This window comes from Hoplias malabaricus, chromosome 17 (assembly GCF_029633855.1).
Source record: "Hoplias malabaricus isolate fHopMal1 chromosome 17, fHopMal1.hap1, whole genome shotgun sequence".
In the NCBI taxonomy this organism is placed as follows: domain Eukaryota; kingdom Metazoa; phylum Chordata; class Actinopteri; order Characiformes; family Erythrinidae; genus Hoplias; species Hoplias malabaricus.
In genome coordinates, this window is record NC_089816.1 from 26,825,371 (window position 1) to 26,837,873 (window position 12,503).

Below are 12,503 nucleotides of genomic sequence, written 5' to 3' on the forward strand. Positions count from 1 at the left end.
GCAACACAAGCAGATAGCATATTTGTGATGTGCTTCTTTGCATGAACTGGACTACCTTGTGGCTAAATTCATGAATATTAGTAGCTGAATGTTCAGTTTCTCATATTTTTGTACATTTTTTACATTTAAATGTCTTGGCTCTTCCAAAAAAAAAATAAAATAAAAATAAATAAACAAGAACAAAAGCAAAAGACCTTGTGAAGATGCTGGCTGAAGCTGGTAAGTGTGTGTCTTTATCCACAGTGAAACGAGTACTGTATCGACAGGGGCTGAAAGGCCCCTCTGCCAGGAAGAAGCCATTACTCCAAAAGAAACATAAAAAAGCCAGATATATATATAATATATATAAATATTTGCAAATGCACACAGGAACAAAGACCTAATTTTTGGAGACATGTCCTGTGGTCTGACGAAACTAATATTGAACTGTTTGTCCATAATGACCATCGTTACATTTGGAGGAAAAAGGGAGAAGCCTTCAAGCCTGAGAACACCATCCCAACTGTGAAACACGGGGGTGGCAGCATCATGTTGTGGGTTTGTTTTGCTGCAGGAGGGACTGGTGCACTTCACAAAATAGATGGCATCATGAGGAAAGATCATTATGTGGCAATACTGAAGACATACATCTCAAGACATCAGCCAGGAAATTAAGGCTTGGGCACAAATGGGTCTTCCAAATGGACAATGACCCAAAGCATACTGCCAAACTGGTTTGGAGTGGCCATCACAAAGCCCTGATCTCAATCCCATTGAAAATTTATGGGCAAAGCTGAAAAGGCAGATGCGAACAAGGCGACCTACAAACATGACTCAGTTACACCAGTTCTGTCAGGAGGGATGGGCCCGAATTCCTACCAACTAATGTGAGAAGCTTGTGGAAGGATATCCAAAACGTTTGACCCAAGTCATACAGTTTAAGGGAAATGGTACCAAATACTAATGAAATGTATGTAAACTTTTGACTTTGTAGAAAGTAATAAAATTGCCTTAAAATTCCCTCTCTCTCTTTATTCTTGCATTTGGCAAATATAAATTATGTTGGTAATCCTAATTGACCTAAAACGGGAAAGGTTTATTCTGATTTCATGTCAGATAGTGAGGAAAAACATGCATATGTGTCTTTTTATATAGTGTATGTAAATTTCTGGTTGTGTGTGTGTGTGAAATAGTAATTTCTGTCATAGTGATTATATCAAACCATTAACCAAACTGAGTTAATAATTAGAATCAATTTAATGAACCTCACTCAGGCTTGATTACTGACATGTTGAATTCAAACATCAATTAAACAGAAAGCTGTACAATCAAAAGATATCCTGGGAGAGATGCAAAAGAATTCTTCTGAAGTATGACAGTCTTAAAATGATCACATTACTAGAACTCTAATTGTCCAGCAAACTATAGTGAGAGCCATTATTTTCAAATGAGGAGCAAAGGTAAGTCTAGTGAAAAGTAGTTGGCATTCCAAGTATTTGCAGGAATCACAAAAAAAAGGTCAGATTTCACGATTCCTGTTTTCAGACTCTATGCTAATATTAAATTATATTATTTTCAAGGTCAACACTTTTTATCTGTGTCCAAGTACGTTGTTCATGGTATCTAATTTTTTTTAATGCACATTTAATTCCATGTCCTGACATTTATGAAAGCTATGATATAAATATAAATATTAATACAAGTAGACAAAATATAAACCTCACACATTTTTATTGGATCATTTGAATAATTTAGGTTCTCCACCAATTATTAGCTAATAGTTAGTAATTCAGCCTATGAAGGAATCAGAACCACCAGTAACAATGAAAATAACTTGCTTCCTCAATACATTAATCAGTCAGTGGTGTGAATATGTAGTTAAGCTCTGGATTAAATTTTAGAACAAAGAAGAGTCTCGTGGCCTTAGAATAATGGACTAGCCCCCCATACTGGACTGTTAGAAGCAGAAGATTCTAAGATTCATCTTCAGATATGTAAATTTGGTGGTATGAACATTTCTTTAAAAACAATATGGACCAAAAAAACATCTACTCTATAAACTGTATTATACTTACTTATACTTTAAATGTATTATATTTAGCTGTTAAGGCTGCTGTATATTTTTACTTCTAAAAGTTGTCTGTGTTTTAGACACTGAACATTTTTATAAACACTATAAAGTGCTGTGTGCAGGGTGTTTAGAATTATTACGCATCTTTTATTTATTAGTTCTGTTACGCAAGTTGAAGACATTGTTTCCTATGGACTATGACATAAAAAAATACTGCTGTCTGAATTTGTTTGTACATTTGCATTTCTGGGGGCAGCCGTAGCCTGGTGGTTAGGGAACTGGGCTTGTAACCGGAAGGTCGTCGGTTCATGACTGAAGTGCCCTTGAGCAAGGCACCTAACCCCCCCAACTGCTCCCTGGGCACTGTGGCTAGCGTGCTCACTAGTGTGTGTGTAAATGTGTGTTTCACTGCATGAATTTGGTTAAATTCAGAGAACAGAGGCCAGTATTATGGACAATGAACCCATGGGCCATTTTTGTGTGCAAATGGAGTGAAACTGAACTCTTGAAGAAGCAGTTCTTGCCAGTGGTGTGTGTCATTGTGCAAGAAAAAAGGGAACACTTATGTTTATTCAAGATAATGTCAAGTCTCATATTTCTATACCTGGAAATGCTTGAAGAATCAAGGTTTCCTGGTGACTAGATCAAATCTTAATATACCTTCTAACCTGATTCCCTAATGAATATGGGCAATTCGTGCTGCAATATCAGTGTTAAAGATAAACGTTAAAGATTCTTTCTGTGTCAGTGATGATGCGAACAGTATCAGCAAACGCAGATTTTTGACTATTGAAATGATCCAAGAATGGCATATAGATCAGTATACAGCATTTATATCAGTTTACTGTAATTGCATCCTTAATTGGATTAAGGAAATATCAATTTCATCTTGTTTTATGATATTTGCATAACTAAGCACAAATCTTGCTGCATCTCTGCATCGAGCTGACATTGCTTTATTTTATGTATTGTCCAGCACAATAATTGTGAACATTGACAGTTCTGTGGAGAATGCACTACATAGTGACTGAACTCAAAAATATCCAAACAAAAATATAAAAACAGCAGAATAGATTAGTTTTAATGACAGATGAAAACATCTGTATTTTGACGGTATGAAACCTACATTTGTGTAATAAATCTGAACACAGGTTAACATACAAATATAATTATTGCATAAGAACAGACTATGTATACATTCATATGTGCATTATTAACAAATCTTAAAGTAGCTTAGTATTTATTATTGTTCCCAATCAGTACTTAGTTGGTCTTTTTTTTTTTCTGTGGGATGGCTAGGAGTACGTTCTGTATTCTGTCACAGACACCTGTGTGACATTGCCAGTGTTGATGTCAGTGGCAGTCTGGCATAACCAAGCTTGTCTAGTCTTGTTTTACACAAACAGCTTGTACATTTCCTTTTACAAATAAAATATAAATATTGTTTTCATGCTTTTCTAGCACCGTTTGATAAAAACAGTTGGTGCAGTGTTTGATAAACTGATCTGACCCCACTTCAGTACAATCAGTGAACAAAAGTGATAAGCTGTTCACACCCTGAGATATGAATGAGTCCTTGGGTAAGATTAGAATTGTAAGTAACTCTGGGTTTGAGAGTCTGCCATTTGCTGAATATAAAAATGCTTTAAAATAATTATAATTATTGAAAAAAAAGTGCTAAAAGGGACATTTTGTAGTTGTTTTAATATATCAAGTTTCTGTCGTCGTTGATCAAATTACCACTTTAGGCAAAACACCACAAGGATAACACTCCACAGCACCATTCTCCTCCTGTCTAAACAGCCCTATTCAGAACTACATGTTTCACCAACTGTTCATTTAAATGAGAATGAGCCACAGCTCAGTGCAGCGCAAGGGCCAAATAATGAGCAGCAGAAGCTGATTTTAGCCAATTTCCATGGGTTTTTCCATCCTTTCTTCCCCACTGTTGTTTTCACCATATTTAATGTTTGTTTGTCTCTCACATAACTGTTGGACCAGAGATGTTATAGGAGAGACTCGGGTGAGAAAGCAGGAAAATTCTAAATTCTCAGCACTCCAAGAAAGAAGCAGCACAAAATCACATTGTAGTAAGGGTCTTAGTAGCTATTATACAGCACCAAGCTGAAGCATCTGAATTTGAAGTGAGTGCTGGCATTTTAAAACTAATGTCATTTAGTTGAAGCTGTACTTCAGCCTCACCGACTCTCACTCTAATTTGAAATGCTTTAAAATTGGACTATTATTATAAGTGTGCTTAAATAATATGGCTGTACATTTTAGGACTAACACATTCAACTCAGTAACTGAGAGAAACAAGGGCTTAAATTAAAAAAGGCTAATTTTAGTAAGAGTCTTCAGTGTAAATCTAGAGAGATTTAGTCACTGAGGAATCTCCCATATGAAATATGATAAACAGTTGGCTCAAATTAAGTGGGTACGAAATAGCATGGGACTGTATTTTTGACTACGCAGTCTGATTCTTTCAAGAATGACTCCTGTCTATCTTGAATGAGTGAAGATGGAGCACATTGCGGCAAGCCTCTGGCGACACTGGCCCACATCCGCCTGCATGGGGTGAGAACGGCTGCTATCAGATGAAGGGGAGCAGTGAGACTTGAGAAGAACTTTCTCTCACCACTCTGCCAGTGCCACCCCCTAGCTCACCCCCCCCACCCCCCGGAGCAGCACCTTGAAGGATTTTCATCACCTCACTTCAAGAGAAACATTAGATCCTTTTGTGGATGTTAGCACCTGAGACTTCCACCAATTATTGTTGGCAATCTGAGAGAGCTCTAATTGAGGGTAACTAGAGGATTACCAACCATTGTACTTGACCAGTCTTTTAGCTAATAGCATTTAGCTCTCCCAAAAAGGCACACCATGAAAACTACCCCTTTAATAACTGGCTGATCCCTGCTTTTGTCTTTTAGATTTTTTTTTTAGCTCTAGACCCATTTATTATCCTCTTAGCATAATTATTGAACTTTAAACCACCCAAATCTTTGTACCCAACTTACAGAAAAGCCAGAGAAATTGTCAAACTTCAATTTAGAACATGTAAAGGGTGTGTACATGCACAGAAGCTCATTTCTGCTTTACAAAGAGTAAACCACTGACATTGCTTTTCATGCCTGAAGAGTAAATTTTGCAATTCACAGTAAACAGATTATTAAGATAATGTTTACGGTAACTTATCATTGTATGTTGAAATTATAAGGAAATCTGAAGCCTGTCAGTGAAAGAAAAGTGGTTTGTATGAATTTCCTAGTAGGTGGAGTGCATTCCTGTGGTTGAGATGCCTGTTCTTTCACATTAATTCGGATGCACGCCTTACTTGTCTTAAAACCATCTGTAATTCACCATGCCTAGATTCCCACTCAAATCTTTACATACATCAATCAGTCCACACACAGTTGTGCTTCTCCTTTGCAAGCCCCCTGAACTAAGAAAAAGAGGTCCTGTAAAATAAAGCTGAAATAATACAGCTATAGAGCAGGTGGAAATTCCTAAATGCTGAGTTCGAATTTAAGAAACAGAGCTCAGTTTCCCAGAACAACTCAGTGTTAGCATGAGTAGTGGGCAGTATGATAACTGTGGAGGTAAATTAAGGAAGAGTATGCTTGGAGTATCGTGACTCAAGTGAAAATGGGACATCAGATAACGTGGAGCATATAAGTTTTGCGTTTGTTCTCTGAGTGACAGGACAAATAAAATATGACTGTGAAGAATAATTACAACAAGGGTACTCGTCAATCATTGCTTTAATTGGCCTGTCATCAGAGTTCTTTTTTTGTGGTGATGATTTAAAACCAGCTTCATTCCAATAAACACAGGGTTAGCAAAAGGAAAAATACTCATGCAAACAGACGTATAAAAAGACAAATTCTTTTGTATTTTAAAAAAGATTGGCTTGACAGATATATTTATATACGTAATTACTTATAAATACACAAATTAGCGATAACGGTATCACTACCTCTGTTTCTTCACGCACTGTTTGTTCTCTTAGCTCCACTGACTACAGAGTAACACTTTGTATTCCTTCAATTAGTTTGTAGTCCACGTGTCTATCTGTATACTGTGTTTGCCCACTTTCACTCTGTTTTTCAAATAGTCAGGAACCTCATAAAAGCACCAGAGAGCAGGAATAATTGGGCTGGGTGATTTTCTCAGCAACAAGGTAACTGAACTACAGAGTGCACCTACAGGGTCAACAGAGCAGATAAAATGAGCAATGAATGTATAATTATCAATTTAAAAGGAAACTATGTAGATTTTTAACCTTAACAATTACAGTTTCAGAACCACTGTGTATCTCCACTGTACTTTAGTAGGGGGAATAGGGCCTCTACTCCAGACTCAGCACTCCAACTGTAGGGGGTGCACAAGAGCAAAAATACCTAGTGTTACCTAGTGTTCCTTTAATGTTTTGGATGATCGCGGTAGAGAAACAGAAGTCTGGACGCAAGACTGAACTGTTATTCTCTGCCATTGCATGGAATGTGCTAAAGTCCATCTTTCAATAGGTCCCTCTTTTAAAAACACATTAAGCCAGGATACTGCTCGCCGGGTGGTTACGTGAAGCAAAAGGTTTTCATAAGCTAAATATGCTTTCTGAGCAAGTAAATGTGTAACATAAAAAAAAGGGAACACAGTGCTGAACTGAATTTGAGGGTGTAAAATATCCAAATAAAAACTGTATTTAATACATGTATATACAATTATACCACAGTATAACATTAGCAGATTTGTGACAACTCAAAAAAGCTCACAAAAGGGTGAAGGAGTTCAGCTTTTACAAAGGACCCCTTGGTAGAACAGCATTCTACCATATGATTAAATGTAGACCACATACAGGGACACTGTTAATAACAACCATGCATATTAACTCAATAACTTGCATATTTACAAGTATTTTTGATATCTTTGACTGTTTTTGCAAACATTGAAATAGAAAACCAAACTGTACTCACATTTTTCCACAGTCTTTTTTTTAAAATGTGGCACTACTGTACTGATGGTTCATCCATTCATTCATTATCTGTAACCGCTTATCTAATTCAGGGTCGCGGTGGATCCAGAGCCTACCTGGAATCATTGGGCGCAAGGCGGGAATACACCCTGGAGGGGGCGCCAGTCCTTCACAGGGAAACACACACACACACATTCACTCACACACTCACACCTACGGACACTTTTGAGTCGCCAATCCACCTACCAACGTGTGTTTTTGGACTGTGGGAGGAAACCAGAGCACCCGGAGGAAACCCAAGCGGACACGGGGATAACACACCAGCTCCTCACAGACAGTCACCCGGAGCGGGAATCGAACCCACAACCTCCAGGCCCCTGGAGCTGTGTGATGGTTCATCCAAATTTCCTGCAAATCTCTTGTTTACAAATTAAAATTTCAGTCATACTGGACATTGGAAAAATTCCTTCCAAGTACTGTTATATTCTTTGTCATTTAGCTAGCTCTACGGATATTACCCTGCTTTTGGAGCAAGGTCATACACAGGAAATAAATGCCAAATTACATTTGTATATTGAACATTTGTATTTTTAAGTACAGCTAAAAAAATATATAGTTCTGATATAATTCATGACTGTAATAAGTTTTTGGGTGCTGGAAACAGGCCTGATTTGTTTATGAAAGCCTACTGTCAGTTAACAAGTAAAGAAAACAAAGTGACTTGGTCAGACATGGTAGGCTTCCTCTGTGTGGCAATTCAAACAGTGAAAAAAAACATAAGCAACAGCCGTTTTCTTCTATGAACATTTCGTGTCACCTTAAAGGACACAGAGCTGCAGAAACGTCAACAAACCAGAGAGAACTTCAGTTCCGCAGAATCACAGATGTCTTTAAAAGCTTACATGTGGATATTTTTCCACACGTAAAAACTTGCATGTGGTCATTTCCCATAATTAAAAGTATGTATGGAGTCATTTCCCACACTCGTGCCTAAAAGATTAAGTTCATGGGGCTCTTTCCTTCTACTTTTGCGAATCAGATTTTTATATCTCACAAAAATCACAATGGCAGCTAGAAGCATGCAGAACGAGAACACCATCAAACCCAGACCACAGAGCAGTATGAACCAAGGAGGTTCTGTACAAGACTTTACTTGGTTGTTGTGTGGTTCCATTGCTGAGAGCACAAAGGGTTCTGAGGGTTGAGATGGAAATGGAGGAATGGTGGAAAGGTGACATTGTTCCAAGGTCTCATTGACTAGCAGGTTTACCCACACTGTGGCCTGCAAAGGCACTGGCTGTCCCCCATCTCTCACAACAATAAAGAGGTGGTGCATGCCAATGTCACTGCCTGCTAGTTGTTGGCTTAGTGTGATGTTCCCTGAATGGGTGTCAATCTGAAACAGCTTTGGCCAGGCGGGCTCCCTGGCTGTGATGTGGTAGGTGATGTCTGAGTTCATGCCTGAGTCACGGTCAACAGCATAAATCTTGGTGATTATACTGCCTGCCTTAGTACTGGGAGATATGGTTTGGCAGGAGAGGTTGCTGCTGGGTAGGATAACCTGAGGCTGGTTGTCATTGACATCCTCTACAAAAATGGTCACAGAAGCCGTGGATGAACGTGAAGGGTTCCCGCCGTCCATGGCCAGTAAGACTAACACATAACGGTCATGCTTTTCCCGGTCCACTTCAGCAGTGCAGCGAAGTGTCAACTGTGACATGTCCACAGCAAAGGGAGTGTCCTCATCCAGAACACGCACGTCTATGACATTTCCATTGTCCCCTTCATCTGCGTCCATCACTCCGATCTTCCCTACTTGGCCTAGCCTCTGAATGTTCTCAGAGACAAAGAAGACAAAATGTGGCTTGTGAAAAGTGGGCTCGTTGTCATTCTGGTCCAGCACATTTATGGATACAGATACCAAGGCCTCTAGAGATGGAGAGCCTTGATCCTTGGCCAGTACTGTGAGCACATAAGCACCCTGTTGTTCCCTGTCCAAAGGCTCTAATACAGACACGATACCTGTGGTTTCATCAATATTAAAGATAGGAGGATTGTGAATTAAATAGTATGACACCTTGCCATTGAGTTGGCTGTCAGCATCAGTTGCACTCACTTGTATTAAAGCCACACCAGGTTTATTGTTCTCCTCTATCTCTGCCTGATAGTGTGGCAGCTCGAAATGTGGGGCGTTATCATTCACATCTTCAACCTCCACTTTGATCACTTTTCTTGCATGCACACGTTTGCCTTGGGCTTCGCTTATAACGACAGTAACGTTATAGTCACTGCACAGTTCAAAATCTAGTGGCTTTGATGTTGAAAGCAGATAGTTGCCTGCTTGCTCTTTCAAAGTGAATGGCATGCCGTCTGCCTCCAAGGACAGAACACCTTGATTGCTTGAGGGGTCTCTCAGCCCCAAAAGGGCCAAGACAGTAGGGTGCTCATTCTCTCGTAACACTATTGTTTGGTTTTTATACTCCGCCACGAACTTGATCTCCAAGGCTGGCTCCGGGCTCTCCACCGGCTGCATGTATACAGTTACTTGTGTTGACACGAACGGACAGTCCGGGCCGTTAGCGACAACTTTTAGCACATGTTCCTCCTGGGTGTCTAACCGCACATCCACACCTAAACTGACCCTTCCAGTGACTTGGTCCAGAGAGAAGAGGGTCTTGGCCCGCTTGGAAATTTGAGGGCTGAAGGAGTAGGTGATCTGAGCATTGTGGCCAAGGTCACGGTCAGTGGCCTTAACCTGGCACACAGTTGTGCCCTGTGCTGCTCCTCCTGGCACTGTAACTGTGGGAGGATTATTGGGGTTGAACTCTGGGCAGTTATCATTAACGTCTAACACTGAGATGATGAGAGAGGCTGTAGCACTCAGAGCCACAGAACCATTGTCCACAGCAACAAGCAACATGTGGTGCTCATCTTGAATCTCTCTGTCCATTGCTTTTTGCACAACCAGTTCAAGAGCAGACCCATCCTGGGTCACACTGAAGAAGCCTCCAGCTCCTTCCAGATGGTAGCTTATCTTTGCATTGCTGCCAACGTCCTCGTCCCAAGCTTCATCGTCCAACAGGATCCTCTTTCCAACCGATACATCCTCAGGAATTTTTAAGAGAATTTTATTAGTTTCAAAATAAGGAGAGTTATCATTAATATCCTCCACAATAACTATTATTTTCACCACCTCCTGATTAGGGCCCACAAGTGCCTCATCTGAGATGGTACATTCTGTCCCCTCCTGAGATGGACATAGGCTCTCTCTGTCAATTCTCTGCTCTGTCGTATACAAATCCCCTGTTTCTTCATTCACTCTCAAATATCCTCTACCAAGCAGCTGGTATGGAGGGGAGTAAGCTCTGCTCAGAGTGCCTATATTAATTCCTTCCACCTGCTCCTCCGGTGTCGAGAATTGCAGCGTGTGGCATATGATCTGCCTGACAGATGCCACCAGAAGCACCCTCTACAAAGAGAACCAGAGAAAGGGCTTAGCAGACAGAAGAAAGCAACACCCCTCTTTCCATATGAAAGTTTAACTACAATTACTCAATGTTTAAAGGCACACTTGTCAGCTAAAGGATGACAGCCCAGCTCTGTTTCCTGACCCACTAAGTGAAGGATGAATCTCACTTACAACCTTTTACATTTTCCCTGAAGCACAGTTCATACATGAACATTATCTGTTCTGGTATATCTGAATGTAATGCAAATACAATTTTACCCAATGCCTAATCAGTGAAATGTGGCATAAGGTTTAGGCAAGACCTGAGTCATTTAGCCTAAATAACAAACTACATCATGACGGTTAACAAGAGGGTCATGGCATTTGAATTACACATTTCTGAATAGCCTTTACAGAACAGCTCAAATAATTGACATTTAATGTTTATGAAAAAATGCATTAAGTAATTACCTGTGAATAAAATAATATCACGTTTGGAAAAAGTAATACATGAGGTATTTTCCAAAACATGTAAGTGCTACTAAAAATGATCTTCTGTAACAGAGATTACAATGGAGATTTTTCTTCAATGCATTTAAACAAATAAATAAACTAGTTATAGACGTACCTTACAAAACACCCAAGGTCACTATCAATATAAAATGATAGAAAATAAATGAGAGATAATATAAAAGAACTTATAAATGTGAAGAATATATGTTGATAGAAAAAGAAAATCCTCAAAGCCATTCCCAGATATAATTTCATAAAATTTTCCATAATTCAGAATTTTTTTAAGTTTTTTTTTTTTATATTCTAAGCCCTATTAATTAAGTCATGCTTAGAAATTATTTTAAGGAACTGCATTACTACTTGTAAGGAGCTACAACTGCCTTTATCAAATGGCTTTCATAGTGTTAGTCACGCAACAGAAAACACAGACTTTAACCCCTGCTTAGCGGTGCAGTCTCAAAGGAAAAAATGTTTGGAATGAAAAACCTTTAAAGGAATATTTCATACGGACAAATAGGAACCATAATTCATCAGAGAAACCCACCTGTAACAGACACACCACGTTCATGTTTCCTCGAGCTGCTTCTTCCCATTCTCCATGTCCACATTAACCGTTCTCGAAGAAGCACAAGTACGATCAGGTTTTCAGAGGGCGGGAACTTTTAAGCTGTCTCACCTCAGCAGCAGGTGTTAAAGGGGCACGCTTCTCTAGAAAAGACTGGTTTCTCCACATTCCTATTTACATTTCTTCACAAAATAATTACCAGCTTCCATTTGAGCAAGAAAACTTCAGCATTAGGGCCCTTTTTTCAGCAGTTACTGAGCTTTTACCTTGTAAACACACGCCTAAAAAAACATTGCATACCTTTAAACAGTAACATATGACCTTTCTGTTGGCTGTCTCCTTTTTTGGCTAACGTAGTCTAGATATGAGTGCTATAAAAAGTAATGACACAATATCTGTACTCATTCATTATAATTCAATTAGTGCTGGAAGTGTTGACTCTGTTCTGATTTGAATCTTGTGTCGCCATCGTGTGGCTAGAATATCAGAGGGGTATTTCACAAAGCAGTATTTCTCAGTTAGCCAGAATGTTCCTCAGTTCATTATCTACGCTATATGATCTTTGGGCTCATGTTATCTGGCTAAATTTACAAACCTTTCTTTGAGTAGAGCTTATATGGAGTAAGATTACTGTCAAAAATAAATGTGTGCATGGTCATCTACATTCGTACATAAATATTTAATTTGTACACAAAGGTCTGTTTTGTGTGATTGGTACCAATCCCAGTAAACATTTAGCCGTTGATTCAACGTTGAAATAACGTTGACTGCCGTCTAAACAACGGTCTCTTAAGGTTGAAAATGAAAGTTGAAAAGACGTCCAAACACACATTGAAAAGACGACTATTAGACGTATTTTGGACGTCCATTGACGTTATTAATTGGTCCCGAAATAAATTACTTGTTTAAAACGCATTTTGGACGTCCACTGACGTTATCGATTGGTCACAAC

At 39.2% G+C, this 12,503-nt stretch overlaps 1 protein-coding gene across 1 annotated transcript; it reads right to left on the reverse strand.

Moving 5' to 3' along the window:
- Positions 1–6,735: 6,735 nt before the first annotated feature.
- Positions 6,736–11,570, reverse strand: pcdh20 (protocadherin 20). The gene is made up of 2 exons (XM_066649720.1): positions 11,531–11,570; positions 6,736–10,494 (listed from the first exon to the last, which is right to left on the reverse strand). Exons 1-2 carry the CDS (start codon positions 11,552–11,554, stop codon positions 7,966–7,968), a joined length of 2,553 nt encoding a protein of 850 aa, XP_066505817.1. The 5' UTR covers positions 11,555–11,570; the 3' UTR covers positions 6,736–7,965.
- Between the last annotated feature and the right edge of the window lie 933 nt (positions 11,571–12,503).